Raw genomic sequence first — 27195 nt, forward strand, 5'->3', positions numbered from 1 at the left:
CTCTCTCTTTGGTTTTGAAGATACGATGCTATTTTTGGTAAGACTCCATGGTGTTCCATGCCCAGTTCCTTAGAGCATGTCTCTAGAACCTCCATAATGTCTTCAATGTGTGCCTAGCTGCACAGTTGTGTCCAGCTTTTTGCGACCACATGAACTGCAGCCTGCCAGTTTCCCCTATCCATGGCAGTTTTGGGGCAAGAATACTGAAGTGAGTTGCCATTTCCTTCTCCGTGGGAATTTCCCAACCTAGGGGTTGAACCCGCATCTCCCGTGTCTCCTGCCTTCTGGCAGATTCTTTACCTGATGAGCCACTGGGGAAGCAGAATGTCTTAGTCCTATGGTTTAGTTTATACCTCTGAAGTGGAGGAACCTGAACATGGGTTGGGAAGTGCCAGGAGTCTGAGTTTCTTCGGGAGAGACACCTGCCTTAGGGAGGAACACAGGTGAAGGTTCAGGACTCAGCTCAGGTATCTTCTGGTTAAAAACTGAGGTTTGATCAGAGACACAAAGAAAAAAAACACATATGTAAAAGAAAAAGAGAGGATACTGATGTCTCAAAACATCTTCCACTGCAGGAGAAAACAAAACAAAAAATGAAGGAAAATATAGCAAAGTAAGATTGATACTATAGATAAAATATATAACTAGTGAGAACCTACTGTGTAGCACAGGAAACTCCACTCAGTGTTCTGTGGTGACCTAAATGGGAAGTAAATCAAAAAAAGAGGGGATGTATGTATACGTATGTATGGAGAAGGCAAGGGCACCCCACTCCAGTACTCTTGCCTAGAAAATCCCATGGATGGAGGAGCCTGGTAGGCTGCAGTCCATGGGGTTGCGAAGAGTCAGACACGACTGAGGGACTTCATTTTCACTTTTCACTTTCATGCATTGGAGAAGGAAATGGCAACCCACTCCAGTGTTCTTGCCTGGAGAATCCCAGGGACAGGGGGAGCCTGGTGGGCTGCCGTCTATGGGGTCACACAGAGTCAGACACGACTGAAGCAACTTAGCATGTATGTGTATAGCTGATTCACACTGATGTACAGCAGAAACTAACATGGGCTTCCCTGGTGGCTCAGAACACAACACTATAAAACAACTATACTCCAATAAAAATTAACTTTAAAAAAGACAGAGAAAATAAATCTAAGGGAGAATGAAGAAGAAACTTTTAAATATGAAGGATTAGAGGAGGCAGTTAGTTAGGAAAGTTTTGTGTTTTCAAATAAAAATGTTCCCTTCAATTACAATCCAAATAAATAAAATGAACCTAATCGTGCAAGAAATATACAAAAACCAAGGGGAAAAAAACAAAGTGTTGAAATTCAATTAAATAAACAGAAGAGCACAATAAACATTCAAGGACTCTGAGAATGCTCATGAAGTCCCTTTATTATTCATCCACTCTCCATCTACTTCATCACCCCCCACATCAGTTTAATTCCTCTCACATGTTAACATTCAAAAGTAAGTCTAAAATCTTATCTTATTTAGGACATGAATTCCCTTTGGTTGCGTTATCTCTGACTCAACACATTTAAAAATCATCATATCTACCAATGATTATTCCGTCTGTGCCATGTGCTTAATTATAATTTTGTTGTTTAAAAGAACAAAAAAGATATTTTCTATACCTATTATTTTCATTTCAGGTGTAGAATATATTATGCTTTCAACAGGGTTGTATAGACTAGTTTGTGAAACAAACCATGATTTACAATATTGTTTCTACAGAAAAATGTGTTGCAAGTTTCAACCAGCTGATTTATTCATGATCTTTTGGAAAATAAATCATTCACAAATTTTGGGCTGCCTAAAAATGATATGAATTCTATCAATAACCTCAGATATGCAGATAACACCACCCTTATGGCAGAAAATGAAGACGAACTAAAGAGCCTCTTAATGAAAGTGAAAGAGAAGAGTGAAAAATTTGGCTTAAAACTCAATATTCAGAAAACTAAGATCACGGCATCTGGTCCCATCACTTCATGGCAAATAGATGGTGAAACAATGGAAACAGTAACAGACCTTATTTGGGGGCTCCAAAATCACTGCAGATGGTGTTTGTACCCATGAAATTAAAAGACGTTTGCTCCTTGGAAGAAAAGCTATGACCAACCTAGACAGCATATTAAAAAGCAGAGACATTACTTTGCCAACAAAGTCCATCTAGTCAAGCTATGGTTTTTCCAATAGTCATGTATGGATGTGAGAGTTGGACTATAAAGAAAGCTGAGCACCGAAGAATTGATGCTTTTGAACTGTGGTGTTGGAGAAGACTCTTGAGAATCCCTTGAACATCAGGGAGATCCAATCAGTCAATCTTAAAGGAAACTAGTCCTGAATATTCATTGGAAGGATTGATGCTGAAGCTGAAACTCCAATACTTTAGCAACCCAATGCGAAGAACTGACTCATTGGAAACGACCCTGCTGCTAGGAAAGATTGAAGGTGGAAAGAGAGGGGGATGATAGAGGATGAGATGGTTGGATGGCGTCACCAACTCAATGGAACTGAGTCTGAATAAGCTCTGGGAGTTGGTGATGGACTGGGAAGCCTGGCATGCTGCAGTTCATGGGGTTGCAAAGAGTCGGACACAGCTGAGTGACTGAACTGAACTGAAAAATGATATGAATTTTGATGTATTTGGCCTGTAGTAAAGAATTATAGTGAATTCAAGATACTCTCTGCTCTTTTCATATTTATGTAGATAATTATGCCATATATGGGGTTTCCAGGTGGTACTAGTGGTAAAAGAGTTGTGGGTTCAATCCCTGGGCTGGGAAGATCCCCTGGAGGAGGTTATGCAACCCACTCCAGTATTTTGACTGGAGAATCCTCATGGACAGAGGAGCCTGGAAGGCTATAGTCCATAGGGTCACAAAGAGTTTGACATGACTGAAAAGGCTTAGCAAGCAAGCATTACCATATATAAGATTTCCAAGATGTTTCATAAGAACCCAATGGTTCACAAAATTTCTAGCCTATACAATTCTTTGGGGATGAGGTGACTCAGAAGATGCTGGATAAAATACTGATTATCAATAGCTGTCATTAAATCCTTATACTTCTACTGAAGTGTAAGGATACTGAAATTGTACTCATTATCTCTTTTCCTGTAACTTTAATACATTTCTGAGAGTAATTAACAAATTTTATTTTCAAAATCCAACATCTTCCAGGCCATAGCTATGTAATTCCAATTATAAGCTGTGTGTCATATAAGTAGTAAAATACAGCCTAAAATTAATTCATCTTCATACCACAAATAGGTTTTTTTTTCTTCCTGATTTCTCTATCCTTCCTGTATGTAAATTTTTACCCCAATCACTCAAACTAAATTGAGGACTGTGATCTCTTTCTTTACCTGGCTACCCAGTTCCAGGTCACAAACCACTTATTTGACAATGCATTTTCAAAAATGTACTCTATGGTTTCCAACCTATTTGTGACAAAGTGGTTTATCAATTATTACTTTATGAGTTTTTAAAATTACATCTCAATGGATTTTATTCTTTCCTCCCACCTAGTTCATCCCATGTATTAACATCAGAAAAACCTTCTGGAAAAGGAATAGAGAGAATTTATTCAGGAGTTCAATTACTGAACACTATAGGCTATTATATAAAACTCTGTATAGTCTAGAACTAGGAAACCTTTTACTGAAAAAGACCACTAAATGATGTACTACATTTAAAAGGAAATCGGACTCAGAGGGAAGGAGCAAATGTGAGGAAAGAAATTGGAAAACTCACTATTAAAAAAAAACAAACCTACTGACTATTTGGAAAAACAAGAAGAAAGTAGAGAATAATAATCTGGTTGATGGGTGAAATATGGGGATATACACTAATCTTTCCTAAAATTCTTACATATCTCGTGATTTAAAAAGAAGTAGTCTAATTAAATTGTGTCCACTAAATACAGAGAAATTTAATTTATAATTTTCAAAGCAGAGATGAAAAACTAAAATAAAAAGAGAATCTCTCAAAATCAATCTAATAGAAAGCAAGAAATCAGCAAAAGAAGCACACGGTAAACATAGTAACTAATATTATTATTTAAGTATTTTTCTGCTTTCTCTGAGAATATAAGTCTATCAGTGTCTCAGACCTAAATCTGTAGTGCTGTAAAGCAACAAAAAGTTAAAGTTATTTCATAAAATGTCAGTGTGAAATTATTGCTACTGCTGCTGCTAAGTCGCTTCAGTCGTGTCCCACTCTGTGCAACCCCACAGACGGCAGCCCACCAGGCTCCCCTGTCCCTGGGATTCTCCAGGCAAGAACATTGGAGTGGGTTGCCATTTCCTTCTCCAATGCATGAAAGTGAAGAGTGAAAGTGAAGTCGCTCAGTCGTGTCTGACTCTTAGCAACCCCATGGACTACAGCCCACCAGGCTCCTCCGTCCGTGGGATTTTCCAGGCAAGAGTACTGGAGTGGGGTGCCAATTACCTAGTGGCAGTTCATTGTTATCATGGACTATGAAGAGAGACTCCAAAACTGAGCTGAAGTTCCTCATTTGTAAAATGGATAACTGTTTCATAATATTTTTAAGAGAAGTAGAATACATCATACATATGGCATACCAGCATATAGAACATACTCCCAAATTAATATTTACCATTACTTTTTCCCAAAGGTTTCAATCCATGTATAGCAGTGAGTTCAATTTACAAGAATAAAATTATCTTCTAAAGTACATCATATAAGAAAGACCCTTTTCTTCCTTGTAAAATGGAATCTTTGATTTACAAAGGAATAACTTTTAATCTATGCAATACATTAAGTGTCTATACTTATCATTACTAGGAGAGAGGATAGTAATACACAAATCATGGATTTCCCTAGACAATGAGGAAGATTTTCATGGGAAAAATGGCAAGAGATTAGCTTGGGAGTAGAAGTAACAAGATAATTCTTTAGCTTTCTAGTGGCTGACTCAGCCTCCTCGCAGTATTGATTTGTGAGTTCATCATTTGCAGGAGGAATGTGTCCCTGTGGGGCTTTAAGTTCAACCCTAAAGGTTCCAGTTGTCCTACATTTGCTCTAATGCTAATTTCTTAGCTCAGCATGTCTCCATCACGCAGATAGTATACACCGGGATTTCTCATTGAACATTTTGCAAATCTAAGTTTTCCCATTATTTCAGAGACATTTTAGCCCTACATGAGACTCTTGAAAAATGGCAAACTTTTCTGCTGCTTTTCTTTGAGGGTTGATGGAGTTTTTCTAATACTGTATTTATTAATTATTTACTCAATTTATGCAGGGGAATTTTTGTGAGTCCAAATTCAGTTGCCCTTCTTTAAAAGAGTCGATTCCGTTCTAAACTTAAGACAGTCACATATTATATAATTTACTTATGCAATAACCGATATGAAGTAGAGATCTGAAAACGTGTCTGTACCATTTCACCACAAAGGTCATGCTGTCTTTAAAATTCTTTAATATAGTTTATAATTAAATAGCAAAATTTTCTCATACGAAATTCCAAATCACTATTATGCTTAGAGAAATCTAGGAAAGTACTTAAAGTCCCTTGGTTTCTTGCCTGCTAGATGTTGAATGAAGACTGTGTGTGGAATTCATAAATCTCTACATTCTACAACCTGAGAGGCAGCCTTAGGTGATGGTTAAGATTTGAGTTCTTAAGCTGAACTGTCTGGATCTATAATCCAGCTCAACAACTTTCTCAATATAGCAAGTTAATGAGTACTCTCTAATGCAGTTATACCATGAAAAGAAGAGTATTACAGTAATATCCTTTTCATAGAGTTAGCTTCCTTGATGGTTCTGCATTAAAGAATCTGCTTGCAATGCTGGAGACACGGGTTTGATCCCTGGGTCAGGAAGATTCCCTGAAGAAGGAAATGGCAACCTACTCCATTATTCCTGCCTGGAAAACCCTGTGGACAGAGGAGCCTCATGGACTGTAGTCCACAGGGTCACAAAAGAGTCAGACATGACTTAGCGACTAAACAACTCCAACAACAAAACAATAAACAAGATAACATATTTAGTTAAGAGGGTGCTTAGTTAGTAGGAAGAGAATAAGAATAGCTACTATTCATTGCTCCATTAAGCACACATTTTTCAATTTCCTATTTCCTGTTAAATGGTGTCTGGATAATATTGCTATTAGAGAGGCTTTGGTAAATGCTAACAGCTGCAGCAACTATTGGGTTTTAGGATTAGTTATATCTATTCACAAACCTAAACATTTTGTTATGTTCTTCATATTTTAGCTGAGAAGGGTAAGATGATGGAATCTAAACAATACCTCCTGCTAACCCTGAATTTGATACATTCAAGGGCTGGTGCATACATCATGACAGACAATTGCTATGGCATTTAAAAACATCCTTCTCCCTCTCACTGTGCCTAAGAGGGTGATCCAATATTCACCTTCTTTTTAAACCCAAAACTGTCCACTGTGATATCACACCAAATCATGTACTCATTGACAACACTTTTCCAAAAGTAAATTGTAGCACATTTACCAAAAAAGTTCAATTAAAGAGAGAGTTAATAAAATTAACCTGGGAAAAAAACCTTATGGTTAAATAACACTGAGAGCCTATCTTGCTAGGCAATATCAACACCAAGAAGGTTCCTTCTTTTAATGTTCTTTTACCCAAATTCAGCTCTTAATAGAGTTCAAGCCTGTAACCTCTATCTCACAAGCTAAATGGAATTCTTAGAGAATAATAAATTTATTATCAATTTGCTGCTATCATGTAACAGTTATTCCCAAGTGTGGCTGGTTATAAACAGGTCCTCACTAAACATTAGAAGGAATGAAGGAAAAAAGGAGGACAGTTCACTAGCTTCTATTTCTTTCTCTCCTTGCTTTTATCACCAAGGTTATTTCCTGAAGTGTACAATGTTCACACTTAACTGAAAGATTTAATTTAGATTTCCAGTGGTCAAGAGGCAGGCTTGTACTATGCCATTCTTTTGATTTGAAATGCCTGATTACAGCTTAATCCCAAAGTGCAAATTATTCCATCTCAAATTTTAAAGTAGTGAGAAAAGTGTCTGTCTCCTAGACTTGACATTCATGAGGACTGCTTCCAGGGTCATTTACAGTGACTTGTAATGAGGTTAAAAAAATCTGAACTAAACTTGGGCGCAAAATATCAAAAACCATTTACCCAACATCGCTAATTATTAGAGAAGTGCAAATCAAAACTACAATCAGGTACACCACCTCACACGGTCAGAATGGCCATTATCAAAAAGTGTACAGATAATAAGTGCTGGAGAGGGTGTGGAGAAAAAGGAACTCTTTTACACTGTTGGGGGTGGGGGGAGCATAAATTGGTGCAGCCATTGTAGAAAGCAGTATGGAGGTTTCCTAAATACTAAAGAGAGCTACCATATGATGATCCTACAATCACACTTCTGTGCATATATGTGAAGAAAACCATAATTTGAAAAGACACATGCACCCCAATGTTCATTCCAGTATTATTTTTACAACAGTCAAGACATGGAAACAATATCAATGTCTATTGGCAGTGAAAAGATAAAGAAGACATGGTACATATGTACAATGGAATATTAATCAGCCAAGAAATTGAATGAAATAATGCCGTTAGCAACAACATGGATGGATCGAGAGATTATCATACTAAATCAGATAAAGACAAATGTCCTATAACATCATTTATATGTGGAATCTGAAAAAAAAAAAGATACAAATGAACCTATTTAACAAAACAGAAACAGACTCACAAACATAGAAAACAAATTTACATTTACCAAAGAGGAAAAGTAGGAGGGGATAAATTAGGAATTTGGGAGAAACATATACACACTTCTATGTGGACACGACTGAGCGACTTCACTTTCACTTTTCACTTTCATGCATTGGAGAAGGAAATGGCGACCCACTCCAGTGTTCTTGCCTGGAGAATTCCAGGGACGGTGGAGCCTGATGGGCTGCCGTCTATGGGGTCGCACAGAGTCGGACACGACTGAAGCGACTTAGCAGCAGCAGCAGCATGTATAAAATAAGCAACAAAGACCCACTGTGTAATATTTTATAATAACCTGTATCTGATAGGTATATAGTGATATTTCCTTGTGGATTTAATTTGTATTTCCCTAACAGCTTGTAATATTGAAAACATATTCATAATTTTTTTGCTATCTGTGGTAGTCTCTTCCAGAGAAGGCAATGGCACCCCACTCTAGTACTCTTGCCTGGAAAATCCCATGGGCAGAGGAACCTGGTAGGCTGCAGTCCATGGGGTCACTAAGAGTCGGACACAACTGAGCGACTTCACTTTCACTTTTCAGAAACTTTTATGCATTGGAGAAGGAAATGGCAACCCACTCCAGTGTTCTTGCCTGGAGAATCCCAGGGATGGGGGAGCCTGGTGGGCTGCTATCTATGGGGTCGCACAGAGTGGGACACGACTGAAGTGACTTAGCAGTAGCAGTAGTCTCTTCATGTCTTTTGCCCATTATCTAACTAAATTGTTTATTTTGTTTGTTAACGTATTTCACTAATGTATGATTTTCACTGTTTGAAAATACTACCCATTATTTGATGGAATCTATTAGGAGGACAGACTATGTGATTCCTTGAAAAAAACTCAAGGAAGAGTCAAAACTGAACGGGAGGAGAAAGGATGGGAACTAGAATGTGCTGAAAGACGGAATCCATGTGGAAGTTTGATATTTGTTTTTTCTTTTGTGCTATGGGAATAGTCACATTCAGTCATTCTTCTACTGACTGACATTTGGGTCAATTCTAGCTTAGAGGTTTTATAAACTCTCTGCTTTGAATTTTTTCATGACTCTTAGACACACAAGCAATTATTTTCCTAGAAAATATGAAAATGAGGAACATAGCTGGATAACAGGGCCTACGCCATCTCAGTTTTACTTACTATTGCATAGCTATTTTCCAAAATTGTTATACCAATTTACACTCTAAGAGCAAAAAAAAAAAAAAAAAAAAAATCTTTAATGGCTTGTTTTACTTTCTTGGGAACACTTGATATTGACTTTTTAATTTTTGCCCAGCAATTTCATATCAAATAATAGCCACCTGTGTTTTGATTTGCATTATCCTGATCACTCGAGTGGAGCATCTCTTCATATATTTAGTGACCATTTGTACCTTCTCTTAGGTGAAATACCTATTTATGTCTTATGCTTATTTGTCTGTGTTTTAGCAATCTGCAGAGATTCATTGTAAAGAAAGAAAATAGGATAAGTTGGTTTAAAGTGCAGATTCTGGATCTTAAATCTTAAGATTTAACCTAGGCTTAAGTCAAGCCAGGTTTTAGGATAGATAGGGGTACAAGGAAGACCAGAGGTGGAGGAGTTAAACCTTCATCAGGAAAAGACATCCCCTCCTTATTTGAATAGGAAGAAAAGTTGTACGTGTATCTGGAGGTAGAAGGTGGACACAGGGCTATACATGGAAAACAAAACAAAACAAAAAATCTGAAATCATATTAATCATTGGATTATCCTTCTCATGTTCAGTGCTCTATTGGAGAGCTGGTACTCTGATAACAAAGTGTGGGCACTGGATTTTCTTCTCAGTAGAGAGCTACTGAATGAGGTGTCTACGGCACTATATCATGTTAATGTTCTTCCATCTGTGAGATATCATGATTATTGGAACATTCGCCATGTGGGAGATGGGGAACAATGTTTTTTTAATGGACCATGTTGACATATCTCAATGTCCTTCCTTAGTTTAAAAACAAACATCTTAGGTTTATCTAGATACGTATTTGTCATGAATAACCTGACTCATAACAACATTCTGCTTTTCTAAACATTATCTCCTCAATGACAGACATCTTTAGCCAGGTTATGGGAGTCAAAGAATAACAGCTTGTGCTCCAAGCTTAACGCCTGAGGGGATCTCATCATGGCTCAGCTACAGTGGGCACAGGCACAAAGTCCTATGCGTCCAACAGACAATGGGCGAGAATCAACACAGATAACGAGTTCTGGCATCAAAGAGAAGGCACTCAAGTGGCAACAATATGAAAATCCCCATTTAGAAAAGTAATCGAATTCACATTTGGGGATGATACATACATTAATAGTTTATTTTTAACAAAAGAACAAAAATAAATATTCTAAATTTTACTCTTTCTCCCTTTCCTAAACTCACTTTTCATTAAGAATCAATAGGAAAAAAATGACTTAAAACGTATTAAATGCTCTATAGTTTTCAAACAACACCCTCACCTATTATGGCATTGATGACTGTAGAACTGTTTCAGCTCATGCTGTGACCATCATTTTATATGGTGGTTCAGTGGTAAAGAATCTGACACTGCAGGAGACAATCCCTGGGTCAGGAAGATCCCCTGGAGAAGGAAATGGCAACCCACTCCAGTATTCTTGCCTGGGAAATTCCATAGACAGAGGAGCCTGGCAGGCTGCAGTCCATGGGGTTGCAAAGAGAAACAACTGAGCAACTAACTTTCAATTTTATATATATATATATATGGTATACATATGTATCTTTATATATATATATATATATATATTATATATAGACCCTAAGGTCATGCCCAAGGTCATGAGTAATAAGTGGTACAGCTGGGATTCAAATCTGAAGGTCTCTCTGGCTACGTATCTAATGGTCTTTTGAAACACCCTGAAGCCTAGGGTGAAACTCTGTCAGTTAAATACTTCACACCTTGAGAAATGAGCTGATATAGGTCTCAGTGTCTTGATCACTATGGCAAGATTCATCCACAGTGAAGACCAACTGCTATGTTTAGCGTGGTGTTATCTGAACTGGTGTCTGTCTATGCACTGGAAGGACAGATCATCTGATTCCTTGAAAGCCTCAAAGAAGGTCAAACCCAAAGGAAAGGAGTAAGTCTGGGAATGAATTTTGTTTACCTTAACTCTGTAAAATCTATGACATACACCAAAGGCTGTGTTGGTGATTTTGCTTTGAATGAATAAATAAGATCAAAGAAGTATGTGGCTTTCTTCATTTGGTGACAACAGCAAAGTGGTTGTAGCAATCAAGGGGTCTCAGAGTACCAGACAGCAGCTAGAACAGAATAACTGGTCACTGAAAATACTGTTGAGAGTTCCAGGCAGATGTACACAATGATGAGAGGCAGCTTCCTGGTAAACAATTCAACGGGGGATGTAAAAATAATTGCAAAAATATTAGATAATGGTGATCTTTCAAAGGGGAGAGAAGATGACCCTTCTCATGAATGTTTTGTTCATGTAGCTCCTTCTCCATTCTACTTGCAGTTCTCACTTCCTTCTTCAGATAGAGCAAGTAAGATGTTTCCAGTATTCTTACCAAATCCAGAAATATTAAGAAAATTAATGTTAATATATCCATAAGACTACCAAGGCCTCATTTGCAATTTCAACTATTGTCACAAATTTAACTTCTTGCAGAATTTTTTTTTGTTGTCATTATGAAATGCCTACTGAATAAATTGCAAATTATCTTCATGCATACATACATAGACGTATTCACATGGATATATTCACAGGCAATTACAAGGAAAAAATTAGTAAGCTTTCTTTCTCTTCTCTGTGTATAGAATTTCATGTGTTTTCCAAGCAATTATCATGTATAAGAAGGTACAAATGGATGAAACGAGCACTGTGCCTGGGGTAATGATTCTGATCCTTGTGGTTCACACTGCCATTATCAAATGTAACAGAACTTTTCAAAAGTGCTGACTAAAAAAAGTTAATACACCTTATGTGTGTGCAAAACATGACATGGAGCTATCATTTCCCCCCAGAGATCTATGAAAACAAAGTGAATCTACAGTCATCCATCAGTCACTCCAAACCAAGCACTGTCCTTTAGGCGGCTCGTGGTCACTGTGCAGCTATGCCTGCATTCATAAATTTTTCTTAGAAGTTTAACTGTATCTGAGCTACTCAGAAAATCCTACATGTTTGAAGCTAGAGAGTTTGGAGGGGAAAAAGAGGGAGATTTTCAAGGAAGTAGGATATATCAGAAACTTCTAACAGAAAATAAAAAATATTGTATCTTAGCTATAGATAAATAATCTGGAAAAAAAAATATGACCTCGTGCTCCAGATCAACAGTGTGCCTTTAATCATTTTATAAAATACAGAAGCATTTTTCAAGTACTGAGGTATCTGTTTGAAATATTGTATGAGATTTTGCAAATGTTTATTACTGTGTGGATAGAACAGTTATAAAAAGAATCATAAATGCACTGTAAAATCACTACTAACGGTATATCTGGAAAAATAAAACTGCTCACAATCTCTCGGCATCTAAGTAAACAAACTAAATTGCAAACAAAAAATCAATTATATGTCCCCATATTTTGTGCTTAAATGTAGAAAGAAAATGAAAACGAAAAAAATTTCTTCTAATTCTGACTATTTCTTTTTCTTACCTTATCTTTTGTTTAGACATCTTTTGGAAGAAAAAAAAAAAACTCAAAATGAATAAATTGCTTTGCAAAAGTTTAGCTTGTTTAGTGCTATTTAACGTTTTATTTTCTGTTCTTCTGTACATGTGTTTGTGTATGTTCTTTTGACTATTAAGAAAAATTAGCTCCAATTCTGATGAAGCTGAGAAAGATATTACTTTGAGTCTAACTTATAATTTAGAACTTTTTCCAAAAATAATTTAAATACCCCACTCGGTGCAAAATTAAATCCTGCTCTAAACTAAATAATTTTCTCATCACTTAGAAGCCATATGCATATCTAACTTTGGTGAGATTTTATTTGAAGAATGACCCCAAGTGAGGTAAAAAAAGAGTCAAGTTAACTCATTAAAAATATGACCCCTAAAATCCTTAAGGGCTCATGAATGCTGATGAAAAGAAACCCATAAATTCACAGAAAATATTATTTTACCCTTCTTTTTAACCTCAAGTCTCTATGTCACTTCAATTGCTAGCACTCAGAATAATGATCTCTCAGCTCATAAAACTGAAGAACTAAGTATGCTCTTTTGCCACCAAGAGGTTAGCATAAAATAGAAGACAAAGCAATGTACAATGATTATCTGTAGGATATAGTACATGGTGCATCTTGAATTGAAAATAAAATTGATCTATATTTGTAATCCATAACTAAGTCCTCAATAAATCAATCAGGGAATGTGCACGTTCAAGTCTTGATATGTGAATATATGATACAGGAAATAAAATGTTAAAGTCTTGGTCCATAAAGTAAATCCCTAAGAAAATGGTCTAATTCATAAAAAAGAACAGTAATTCAGCCAAGTCCATGCTTAACTCTATTTTTCCATTCTTGGGAGAATAACATCAACCGCAACATGACAGGGTTTTCAATTAGGACCACAAAGGTAGTAGTTTTATAAAGAATCTGTCTAGATGGCATAGATAATTCTGTCTACAGGTCCTGCTCAAAAATTTCTTCCATTATTTTCCATTTTGCAAATTCCCTTCATTATATATTTACATATTGTTCTCCTTGTCTATATCTGAGTTCATTGAGATATTTGAAATCTGTCTTTTTTTTCCCTAACAAGTACTTTATGTGCCTAAAATAAACTATTTTAGGGCTTCCCTGATGGCTCAGATGGTAAAGAATCTGCCTGCAATGCGGAAGACCTGGGTTCCATCCTTGGTTTAGGAAGATCCCCTGAAGAAGGGAATCTCTACCCACTCAAGTATTCTGGCCTGGAGAATCCCATGGACAGAGGAGCCTGGCAGGCTACAGTCCGTGGGGTCACAAAGAGTTGGACATGACTGAGAGATTTTCACATTCAAAATACACTAGTAATTACTTTAAAGGTCTAGTTCCAAATTCTCTTCCCCTAAACACTTTCATTCCACAAATACTCTAATAGCTTTGAATTCCTAGGATATTGAATGGTTTGTTCTCCATAGTTGGCATTTAATTATATATGGGAAGCCTGTATATTTCACTAATTCATTTCAAACACCTATTACATGTTATACACTAGACCTATGCTACATGCTAGAGATAAGTAAACAAGGTAGATACAGTTTCTGCAACATGAAAGCTCCCTAGTCACTGGACTATAGAGTTTTACATGTAGACAATCAGGATGCAATGTGATGGGGTCATGAGACATAGATCAGTGGAATGGGAACACACGCCATTCAATTACGATGCACACCATGACCCCAAGAGAAGTTCCTGTTCTAGGAATACAGCACAGCAAATCATAAGCCACCTTCTCAGATGGAGGACAACTTCAAAAGAGGATAATTAAATATCAAAGAACATTCCATTTTAGTGGGAGAGCTCTGACTGATTCTGATAGACTGAGTACCACACTGCTGCATTTTTGCAAACAGTTTAGTCCACTCTGAACTCACAGCCTTCATGACAGCAAGGAGTATATTCAATGGAAGTTCACTGAAGACTGCTTTGAATGCATGAATGGAAGAGTAATAGTATCCACAGAAGTAGGATCACAGCAGAATGTTACACAGAGCTTTGCTGACACAGGTCATAGATTATGAGAAAATATTCTTGACTTTAGAAGATGTAAAGAGATGTACCAATCTGGACAATGGAAATTAATTCTAAATACTTTTCATCATTAAATGTGCTATATATTCATCTCATAGAGATAAGACTACCAACATAATTAGGATTTTCATTGTTTATTTTGACAATACATATGAGAGTGAATCATAGGGTTTTTTCTACTCCAACTCTATGATCTATAATTAGTAAAAACATATCATTGACCCTGTAGCAGCCTGAGTCAGGCGTGTGATTCATTTAGAACAGTCAGCCCACAAATAAGCAATTTTAACCTATTCTAGCAGAAACATGCTGCAAACTCCAAAGAAAATTAACAGAGCAGGCATTATAAATTAACTGATAAGATAAATTAAAACTATACCAAGCATCAAAAAAATTAATTGATGAGAACTTACAAGTTCCAAAAAGTTGCTATCATGTGCTGAAGACTCAATTTTTCCAGCAATGCCCTCCCCAAAAATAAAAGAAAGTGAAAGAAAAAAGCGATATTTTGCCACGGCAAATTGGTTTTACACAGTGAAGATGCAAATATCAGGAAGTACGCAAAAGTAAAGAGGAAATTAACCGATCCTCAGGATTCCCATCACTGGAGGAGGGCACGGCAACCTACCCCAGTATTCATGCCTGGAAAATCCCATGGACAGAGGAGCCTGGCAGGCTACAGTTCATGGGTTGCAAAGACATAACTGAAGCAGCTGAGCATGCACACACAGGATTCCCATATAGGGCAGTCCGTACATAATTGCACTTCTGAATTTTCTGACATCAAATAGAGAGTAAGCAAGTGAAGTTACCAGCCAATTACACCTTGAATTAAAATTAATTTAAACATTAAATTTAAATTCAAAAGTGAGGTAAGTTACAATATTGTTTCTCTTCACTTTCTTCTACCAGACTTTATATTACATAAAAAGTCAATAGCTGTGACTCCTTATGACATTTGAAAAGACACTCCTGAAACTGGGTGATAAATCTCTCAATATTTTAATCCACTAACAGTCAATTCAGAAGCTGCTGACTCTACCTGGCTGCAAGTCTGATAACCAGCAGCTGAAACAGCTCTTTGCTGTGGCAGCCCCTAAACCTGTTTACAGTCACACTGCTCTAAATTTGGTTCAGATTGAATGTTATCTTCAGTGCCTTTAAGTTCCATTTATTGGGAACTGGAATTGCTTTTCCATGCAAAAAGTTCCTACTTAGATAAGATATATATATATTTTAAACAACAAATAAGGTACATACACTTATGAAATTAAAAATTCACAAGACCCTTTATAAGAGAAGGATCTGGGTTTTTAAGAGGGTAAGAACATGGATGGGGGAAACTTGAACTAAAATTTGGTATTTTTTTTCCAACTGTGAATACAGGCAACAAACTCACAAATATTGATAGCACTTGTGACTTTCCCACCAATAATAGTAACAAATATTTTAACATCACTTTAAAGTGACATATCTGTCTCAGAAATATCATTTATGTTTATCACTCTTTGGAATAATAGTTATTTTATCTTCCATTAAATTTTGTCTTTTAGAATTTGTCACAAATTTACTATATCACGATTTTGGAGTTTTAAAAGTATTTTAATAATTAGTATTATTTTTTTTTCTGGCCACACAGCTTACAGTATCTCAGTTCCCCAACCAGGGATCAAACCTGTGCCCCTAGAGTAGAAGTGCAGAGCCCTAACCACTGGAATGCCAGGGAATTCCAAATAATTAGTATTAATTAACTAGTTTTCTTTGTAAGTCTATCATTTTATACATTTATAAGTATTCTGAGAAGTAATTCAGAAGTTCAGCAGATTTCCAAGGAATCTGTAAAACACACAAACATGGACAAGTAAGAATCCCTGACCTTGAAGATTTCTGCTTTAATTTACAGGGTCTCAGTTTTCAAAAAGGGAAAAATTATTACTAAGTTTGATCATACTAGTAAGCAGAGAGGGGTGGGAGAGGAAGATTCTAAAAAACAACAGATGTTTGCAACAGTTTTAAAGATTTCATGTTTGAATCAAAATTAAGAGCTTTCGTCTAGCTAGATTTCTGTCTTATAAAAAACAAATTATGTTGCTTCTAATTCATTCTTTCTTCACCAACATTAAAACACAGCTATTAATCATGATTCTGAAATTTTTGAAATATTTAGATATCAAGCAGAGTGATTTAGATAAATGTGGTTAATTATTACTAGATGTTGACAAGCTGTTCCCCCCACCCTCCACCGAAAAAAAAATTTGTAAAAGTTGCTAAACACAAACTAATCCTTTCCCCTCTTTAACATGTGTGGGACAGGCCTGTGGATTTATTATTATGGAGAGACAGAAATCTCTAATACGTATGATCTCAGAGCCACAGGAAAACTTTGATGAGATGTGTTTGCCTCCTCAGCATGAGAATGTTTTAAATTCTAAAAGCAGAAGTGGAATGCAGTAGTTTAGAGATGGATTTTAGAGCCAGAATTGGCTTTAAACCTGATGATACTGCTTATTATTTATGTGATTTGGGTCTCAGTGTCATGGTCTGTTAAATTAGAACAAAATATCTACCTTGCAAATTTATTCTGAAGATTAAGTGAATTACTATGTATAAAAGACATCTATGATATATAAACAATAAATCAGCCAAGATATGGAAGCAAACTAAGGGTCTATCAACAAATAAATGAATAAAGATGACATTGTACATATTAGTTCAGTTCAGTCTATCAGTTGTGACCCCATGAACTACAGCACACCAGGCTTCCTTGTCCATCACCAATTCCTAGAGCTTGCTCAAACTCATGTTCATTGAGTCAGTGATGCCATCCAACCATCTCATACTTTGTTGTCCCCTTTTCCTCCTGCCTTTAATCTTTCCCAGCAGCAGGGTCTTTTCAAATAAGTCAGTTTTTCACATCAGGTGGTCAAAGTATTGAAAATTCAGCTTCAGCATCAGTCCTTCCAGTGAATATTCAGGAATGATTCTCTTTAAGATGGACTAGTTTGATCTCCTTGCTGTCCAAGGGACTCTCAAGAGTCTTCTCCACCACCACAGTTCAAAAACATCAATTCTTTGGAGCTCAGCTTTCTTTATAGTCCAACTCTCACATCCATACATGACTACTGGAAAAACCATAGCCTTGACTAGACGGACCTTTGTTGGCAAAGTAATGTCTCTGCTTTTTAATATGCTGTCTAGGTTAGTCATAGCTTTTCCTTCAAGGAGCAAACATCTTTTAATTTCAAGCTGCAGTCAGCATCTGCGGTGATTTTGGAGCACAAGAAAATCTCTCACTGTTTCCATTGTTCCCCCATCTATTTGCCATGAAGTGATGGGACCGGATGCCATGATCCTCATTGTTTGAAGGTTAAGTTTTAAGCCAGCTTTTTTACTCTCATCTTTCACTGTCATCAAGAGGCTCTTTAGTTTTTCTTCACTTTCTGCCATAAGGGTGGTGTCATCTACCTGTCTGAGGTTATTGATATTTCTACCAGAAACCTTGATTCTAGCTTATGTTTCATCCAGTCTAGCATTTTGCATGATATACTCTGTATAAATTAAATAAGCAAAGTGACAACATACAGCCTTCATGTACCCCTTTCCCAATTTGGAACCAGTCCATTGTTCCTTGTCTGGTTCTAATTGTTGCTTCTTGACCTGCATACAGATTTCTCAGGAGGCAAGTAAGGTGGTCTAGTAATCCAATCTCTTTAGAATGTTCCACAGTTTGCTGTGATCCATACAGTCAAAGGCTTTAGTGTAGTCAATGAAGCAGAAATAGATGTTTTTCTGGAACTCTATTGCTTTTTCTATGATCCAACAGATGTTGGCAATTTGATCTCTGGTTCCTCTGCCTTTTCTAAATCTAGCTTGAACATCTGGAAGTTCTCGGTTCACATACTGTTGAAGCCTAGCTTAGAGAATTTTGAGCATTACTTTGCTAGCTTGTGAGATGAGTACAATTGTGCAGTAGTTTGAACATTCTTTGGCATTGCCTTTCATTGGGATTGGAATGAAAATTGACCTTTTCTAGTCCTGTGGCCACTGCTGAGTTTTCCAAATTTGTTGCATATTAAGTGCAGCTCTTTCACAGCATCATCTTTTAGGATTTGAAATAGCTCAGCTGAAATTCCATCACCTCCACTACCTTTGTTCATAGTGATGCTTCCTAAGGCCCACTTGACTTTGCTCTCCTGGAATACAGGCAACAAACTCACACATAAAAGTGAATATTACTAACCCTAACCTTAACCATACAAAATGAATGAAATCTTGCCATTTGCAACACTATGAACATAGACATTATACTTAGTGAAATATGTTAGAGAAAGACAAATACTGTATGTTTTCATTTATATGTGGAATGAAAAATAAAACAGAGGAATATAACAAGACAGAATAGACTTATAGATACAGAGAACAAGCTAGTGGCTACCAGTGAGGAGAGGGGTGAGGGGAGCGGCAAGATACGAGAAGGGAATTAAGAGGTAGAAAGTACCAGGTGTAAAATAAATGAGATACAAGGATGTAATGTACAGCATAGTGGAAAAAACCATTATTTTATAAAGATTTAAATGAGGTATAACCTATAAAAATACTGAATCCCTCTACTGTACACCTGAAACATACAACATAGCAAATCAACTACACTTTAATTAATAAAAAGAAGAAAGAAATCAGTCAATAAGTAGAGGTTTGTCCAAAAAGTAGTTGTAGTAGTTTGGAATAGAAATGGAAGTGAAACAGCAATATAGTAGTTAAAAGGACAATCTTCAGTGCTGACCGTATGAGTCTCTCGAAAAGTAAAACTCTAGGATCAATTAAACTAATTAACTAGTCTCTTAATAGAAATCTTAATAGAAGGGACTCCACTGGCTGCCTAGTGGGAAGCAGTAGAGGTACCTAAAAGAGAGAGATGTGAAATAAGTAGTGAGAAGTTCAGAAAAAAAAATCTTAGGCAAAAATATATGGGGGATAAACACTACCCATTGTTGTGCAGCAGAAATCAACACAAAATGTTAAGCAATTTTCCTCCAAATTAAAAAAAAAAATAACAAATTAAAAAAAATAAAACAAAAACCACTGGCATGTTCTCTAAGGAACATTTGTTTTACATAAACCATGGTGTTGTGATCTTGTGGCTACTAATTAATCAAACTCTGGGTGTGTTGATCTCTTGTAAGTCTATCATTTGAAATGCAAAGATCAACTTTTCTCCCTTGATTTGGCTAAGATCAATAATATAATAGTACCAAAACTACTCAGACTGAATTGTTAACAGACTGAAACAATTCCAGAAAAGCAAATAAAGTTCTGGTACTAAAGTTTAGTTTAATGAATTTACAGCTCCCAATGCACATGACTGGCTTTGAAAAAATCAATTTGCTATATACAACTGCTATGTAGCTCCTCTATCCATATTCTCTACATCCTTTTCTCTGAAATAATGAATCAAATCTCAACAACGTGATTAAAATAGCATCAGATATTCAATAGGCAGAAAAGATCGAAAGATGCCTAAGTACAAAAGCCTGTCTGACATTCTCTTAGGCACATGAGTATTAGTAATTAGCTGTAAATCTCACATTAGGACTGAGGGGGTTGTGTGTGTGCACGCGCCAGGGATGGGGTAGTGGTGAGTGAGAAAGGATGGAGGTGCTCACTTTGGCCAGTGGACCCTTACACCCAACTGCAGCTCCTTGTTTGCTAGGCTGAGGGTAAAATCAGAGCCAGAACAGCCAAGTAGGCAGTTCTTCCAAGTAGGCAAAGGAGTCTGGCCTTTCCTTTGTCGATTTGACATTTACCACTGCCTACTGAACAAAATCTGTATTTCCATACTGAATATGATTTTTAGATAGACTTTCCAGGAAGTCAAGTACATAAGATCTCTGAATTAGAAGTCAGGAAAATTGAATTTGCATCTTAACTTTTTTCTTAAAATACCATATGAGCTGGGACAAGAAAGACAACTTTATAATCTTAGTTCCTTCATCTGTAAAATGAATTGTTTAAACATACTTCGAAGGACCTTACCAGCCCGAAAATTCTCTGAATCACTAAGCAAGATAAAGCAATAGGCTAATTTAATTACGCTCTTTCAGCATAACTAGGTTGCTATAATCAGGAGGGCTCTCCTGAAATAACATTATTTTCCTCCACTTCAGGCTTGAATACATTATGTTTTCTATCACAGTGGCATAATGGATAGTCCTGAAGACCTTCCGTCAAACAGATTCAAATTCCCTATAGCATGAAGTCATCTTGATTAAACTATCAACAGTTTATCACAGATGGAGTTGCTCCAAAACACAACAGTGCCCTTCAGGCAGCAGGTGTTTCTGCATTTTATTCACAATACTAGTTGAAAAGATGCAAAGGCCTTTTGTTTCATGATGAGACTAGAAATTTTACCTATGAAAAACAATTTATCAAATGCATGTAAACTTTAAAATTTCCTCAATTCTTTTTTACATATTAAAATCAACATATTACTCATCATTAATTAATTCCATCAGAAAAAATTGACCTGAAATGTGTAAAATTAAATATATTTGTAAAAACAAGTTAACTTTCATGCTTTGGAACTCTAACTCTACCCCTGAGCATTTGTTTCATATTTTTTAAATCTTAGATGGTTTCAAAAGCAATACATTAAAATTTAATGAGAAATTTCATATTGAATGTATGAGTTAAAAGGTAGGTAAAAATGATAGATGATATCAAGAGCAAAGTGAAGTGAGGTCGCTCAGTCGTGTCTGATTCTTTGCGACCCCATGGACTGTAGCCTACCAGGCTCCTCTGTCCATGGGATTTTCCAGGCAATAGTCCTGGAGTGGATTGCCATTTCCTTCTCCAGGGGACCTTCACAACCCAGGGATTGAACCCGGGTCTCCTGCACTGTAGACAGATGCTTTACCGTCTGAGCCACCAGGGAAGACTATCAAGAGCAAACATACTATTTTGGAAACGAATCATGGTGTCATACGGCAGAAATCAACACAACATTGTAAAGCAATTATCCTTCAATTAAAAATAAATTTAAAAATAAAAAAAATAAATTTTAAAAAGAAAAACGAGTTATTATTATATGCAGAAAAAGGCATGACTCAGTATGTGATACTGTGGTTATGATTTGCAGTCAACAACACTACCCTTTAGAACTATATGGTTATAAAATTATGGTCAGTGGTTTCATGCCTTTTGCATCTGAATGTATATATATATACATAATATACATATTACATACATATATATATACATATATACATAAATATATATATATATATATACATATATACATAAATATATATATATATATATTTCAGACCTAGATTACAGATTCTCCAGGTTAGACTTTAATGTCATGCAAACAATGGTTGTCCTGAGCCCAGCGATGGGCTCCTCTGGGGGAGCACCACTCCTTTCCTCTAACCCCTTCATCCTGCAGTCCCTTCTCCGAAGAGCTGAGACAGACATAAGAATGAAGTCTCAAGGCTTTGCCTTCACTATGTTATGATGTACCTATTGAAATAGTATAAATATAAATGAACAGTCAGTCATCAGGAAGAACTTCTGGAGCTGTGACGGACACTTACAAAAGGAATAGTCATGGCGGGCAAAGTGTCAAGGAAAGATTTGTGAGAGGCTGAATCTACCCGATTGTGTTGGACCTGATGTGGAGGAAAACCATGAGAACACAGAAGGAGGCATGCCTGAGAAAAAAGAGAGGAGACTGGGCCGGGGATACCATATGCACATACTGGGTCCATTCTAAAGGATACGGAGCACAGAAAGAAAGAAAAGGTAGCATTCATACCCCTGCTGTGGTTGCCACCTGGCTAGGACGATTTCCAACTAATGAGTGAGGTGAAATCCAACATGCTTCCACACAGACAGAAGCCTAAGCAGTACTTTGTAACGATGATCAAAAATATGTATTGTGTTAATTACCAAAATGAAATGATCGCCCTAATTCACAAATATAAAATCAATATATGGTATGAAAGATTTCTCTTTGTAATACATGTAACTAAATAATAATAGGCATTTTTTAACACAATAGGAATATAGGTCTTTAAAGTTGCTATTAAATGTCCAGAGGAATTGGGAGGAATATGGGAGCTCAATGTGACTTGATAGGAAGACATATGTCAAATCAGTATAATTTTATAGTAAAGTTTTTTCTAGTAATGTAAAGCTTGTTACTATAAGAGATGAGAAATGTAAATATGAGTGAAGCAAATAATAAAGGCAAAATCCAATGCATCAAACCCTTCACATGGCACTGTTGAAAAAAGACAACTTGCTCAAAATGGAGTCACTTGTGCTAAGCATCATGACAGTAAACTAAGACCTTAACACCTAATTTAATTGCAGTTTCAACTTTCCTCAGGAATGTAATCTTAACCAGTCAGCACTAGAGAAATTATCTGTCCAACAGAACCCCTCCATCCTTCTTAGGAGGGGACCTTCCCGGAAACAATGCTTTTTTTTTTTTTTTTGGCTAATAATTTCCTTTTCCTGCCCCCTTTCTGCCTCTGAAAACCTTTTTTGTTTCTATAACTTGGCAGAATTCCTTTCTATCTCCTACATGGGATGCTGCTGAACTCATGAATTGTTCAACAAAGCAATTTGATCTTTAAATTTCCTCAGTTGAAGTTTTGTTATTTAACAGTACAGACCATATAGCCCAGTGTCACATTCAATAGAGTACTGGAAAATATTCTTCTAAGAACTTTAAGCACTGTATTTCAGTAAGTTTCCATATTTAAATATAAGAATAAATCATTGTGATATTTTCTGCATGTATTTTATTAGGCAGGCTTTTCTGCATTATTAGAGAAGGGTTCTAAATTATAAAGTTAGCTCAGGTTTCAGATAAAACATGAACTATGCAGCCACGAGCTATTCAGACAAATGAGGCCTTTGATATTCTGGTCAGGCATTGTCCATCAGTGTGGGGCACTTCACCAAAGCCCATGTGTGAGAAAACAGCAACAGCCCAAAAATCATGTCTTCAGAGTAAGCTTTCTTGGAATTCTAAAGAGATTCTTGAACACACATGTGTACATACATGTAGGCATGCATGTATGCACACACACACATACACACACACATACACACACACACCCCACCTTTTTGCTGCTGCTGTAACTTGCCAGAGTCAAAGTATGTGAACCAAGTCTCATTAATATTAATATATACTTTGTTACTTTGCTCCCCAAACACTGTCACTCTGTTAAACTAAATTAAAGCCCTGTCAGAAACATCTAATTAATCCACAGTAAGAAAATGTATTACTGTGTCATAGTTAATAAGTGGTTCAATGTAATCATACCTTGATCATTCGCCTGAGCAGTCCCGTCCTTTGTATGCTGTACTTAGGACCAGAATGTTTCACATTAATTTCTTTAATGATCGTTCATATATTAATTACAATGGATAGCTACTCTTCTTTCAGATGCACAAATCATCTAGATTCTTTCAGTGAGGAGGATAGGCAAGGAAATACCCAAATAGAGTGAAGAAACCTGTGGGTTTTAGACTAACTTACCACAAAGAGTTTCTGAGAGTCAGTTACAACCTTGTTACAACCTGTTGTATGATGCTGAGCTCAAAGCTGGTTCCTGTGCCCAGTTTACCAAATTCCACAAAACATCTGAACCACAAGCAGCATCGCCCTCCGATGGGAGGAGGCCTTCCAGGGCCAGGGCAGCAGAGTTGTGATAAAATCCCTTTGGCCATGTGCTGCCTGTAGGAAACTTCACGAAGCTCAGAGGCATCACCAACTGAAATCTTACCTTAATGAGGATCTGAATGGACCCCGTGGCTTTTGTGGATATGAAATACCAGAAGCTCATGGTGCAGGAAGCGCTGGATTCTTGCCACAGGCCACTCTTGAGATGTGCTTCTTCGCCCCGCAGACCCACTGGAGTAGCTTCCAGATACAGGAAGTGCCCTGGGAACAAGATGAGATTCAGATCATGCCAAAATAACAGGGAGAGGATCATTTTAGTTTTCCTATCGTTGGGTTTTTAATTACATTTCATAGGATCTCAACTGCCAAAGGTATTTCTACTTGAAAGAGAAAGGAAATCTAATAGCCTTGCCTCCAGCTCGCTGACAGAACAATTTCCAAATGTCTGTGCTTTTAGCAAAGTACTTCACAGTGCGCAGATGAACTGATCTGACAGAATATTTATGCCATGGACTCAATGAGACAGTTATAGAAATCATTTCATGGACTCCCCAAACTATCCAGTTACTGTGAAACAATGCAAAGATTGTCTACGAAATATAAATAAAGAAATATGACATGCTTTCAAAAAGTCAGTCACCTTTTGAGTGCACAAATAAAATGCTGAGAATGTTAATATACAACATACAAGGAAAGATACTGGGTTTTTGGCTTGTTTATGCAAATGTCCAAAACATTTTACGTATGTAGAGCTGAGTGTTAGAATGGGACTCGGGCCTTCCTTTCTCTGGCATGGTTGGCCCAGCTTGGAGAGCTCTCTTTTATCATGTGCTGTGTGCTTAGTCTCTCAGTCATGTCTGACTCTGCGACCCCATGGACTATAGCCCACCAGTCTCCTCTGTCCTTGGGGATTCTCCTGGAAAGCATTCTGGAGTGGGTTGCTCTGCCCTCCTCCAAGGGATCTTTCTGACCCAGGGATCGAACCCAGGTCTCCTGCAATGCAGGCGGGCTCTTTAGGGAAGCCACCAGGGAAGCCCCTGTTTTATCATAGGCCTGTGAAACTTCAATATTTAAACACCTTTATTCTACTCTGTAACAGCCAGGAATTCGAGATCCCTTCTTTATTCTGCTAATGTCTTTTGCCCCTTGACCAAAGAATATGAGAAATAGGTTCAGCTCACCGTAAAAATGAGCCATTCCAAGCACCCTTCACAGAGATGATCTTACAGCTACGTCTGCATAGCACCTTTAGGGCTTTCTACTGCCTGTCCCCAAATACAGATCATCTCCCTTGATCCTGACAACTCCAGGGCAAATTTTATTATCTCCATTGGATAGAGGAGAGATTTGAGAATCTGAAAAGCTACATGACTTGCTACTGATCAAATGAATGGTAGAATTCAAGGTTATTGATTACAAATGTGTCATTTCGAAAAGGTACCTGAGGGCAGCCTATGTTATCATCTATCTACAATTATCAAAGCAATATTCAGTTTTAATTACTCACTGTTATATGTTACATAGTGTCCCCCCAAAAGATGTGAAAGTCCTAATTTCTGTCCCAGTTAATGTGAGCTTCTTTGGAAATAGGGTTTTTGCTGATGATTAAGTTGAAATAAAGTCATGAAGGTGGCCTCTAGTCCAATAAGATTATTGTAATGAAAAGGGAAAATTTAGACACATACATAGAGGGAAGACAACGCAAAGACAGAAAGAGATTTCCCCTACAAGCCAAGTAGCATCTGAAGCTACCAGAAGCTAGTGAGAGGCAAGGAATAGATTATTCTCCTTCAAAATCCTCAACAGGAACCACCAGCCCTACTGACACCATGATTTCAAATTTCTAGCCCCCAAACTGTGAGACAATAAATGTCTGCTTTTAACACCACCCCGCTGAGGCTGTCTGCTATGCAGTCCTGGGAGACAAAGGTACTCATTAAATGTTTGACTTAGTTGCCCTGACACCACGGTGGTCTCTCTGATGCTCTCGGGAAAGACAATGTGATGCTCACTGTGAACAAAAGTAGAGTAACTGGAACAACCTGATAACCTACCATTTTCATTTTCAAGTGTGTGGTCTCTGGGAGGTCTTAGGCTTTGTGGAGAGCCGACCCCCAAAATCCAATCAAAGTTTTCAGCCAAGGAGTTTTGCCAACCACACCAGCCTTTTTCAAAAGTACAGGAGCCACCGCATTCATTTTCATCAGTATAATCTCCGCAGTCATCTACAAAATTACAGCTCTGCTCCGGTGTAAAACATCTGCCATTCTGACATTCCCGATAGCCAAGTGGACAGTAACCTAAAAAACAAACAAACAAAAAGGATGAGGAAACACCCCTGCCACATTTATGAGGTTAAAAAGTAGGAAGAGTAGATTCCCTTTAATATGTAAAGAAACATAATGTTCTTAGGAGTTTGGGGTGTCTGACCCCTGCCTCTCTCTCCCCTAATCTCTCCAGGGTTCTGGTCTATAGCTTATTCACAAGCATCATTCAAAATGAAAACAATCAATCATTTTATTGATCTAGGAATGTACTCCAATCGTCCTCAAATGTAGCATGTCCTGTGAGCTATCCTCAAAGAGATAAATTAGATCTCAAAACCAAAGAGAGGCTTTCTATTTTTAATCCTGAAACAAGATCTTCAGGGTAGTAAGAACTTATGTAACATGGGGTATTTGAAGGTACATCAGTATCCACGCACTCCATTATTTATCAGAAGCCAAACATGTATCATACTTCCTCAGAAGCAGGGGCATGAATATACAACTAATATTTAACGTTCCAACAGATTTTTTTCCTCCAAAATGCTCATTTATTTCATAGTTGTTTGGAATTTAAGGTGCAATTTTCCTACAAAGCAGTGTGGCCCATAAAGACTTTTCTATAAACTTTAAGACAAAGCATGATGATTTTAAATGTCTGAGTTTGAACTGATGCTGATAACTCATCAGTTATGTGACTTGGATCATTCCTATATTTGATGAGTTTTAGTCTACTGATCAAAAA

At 37.1% G+C, this 27195-nt stretch overlaps 1 protein-coding gene across 1 annotated transcript in view; it reads right to left on the reverse strand.

Moving 5' to 3' along the window:
* MALRD1 (MAM and LDL receptor class A domain containing 1) overlaps positions 1–27195 on the reverse strand; it is a 570138-nt gene that overhangs the window by 263272 nt on the left and 279671 nt on the right. Inside the window, exons 27-28 of the mRNA XM_027560003.1 lie at positions 26241–26486; positions 24290–24447 (exon numbers count right to left, since the gene is read on the reverse strand). Of these exons, the coding sequence (XP_027415804.1) occupies positions 24290–24447; positions 26241–26486 (404 nt within the window). The remainder of the gene's footprint in view (positions 1–24289; positions 24448–26240; positions 26487–27195) is intronic.

Source organism: Bos indicus x Bos taurus, chromosome 13 (assembly GCF_003369695.1).
Source record: "Bos indicus x Bos taurus breed Angus x Brahman F1 hybrid chromosome 13, Bos_hybrid_MaternalHap_v2.0, whole genome shotgun sequence".
NCBI classification, from domain to species: Eukaryota; Metazoa; Chordata; class Mammalia; order Artiodactyla; family Bovidae; genus Bos; species Bos indicus x Bos taurus.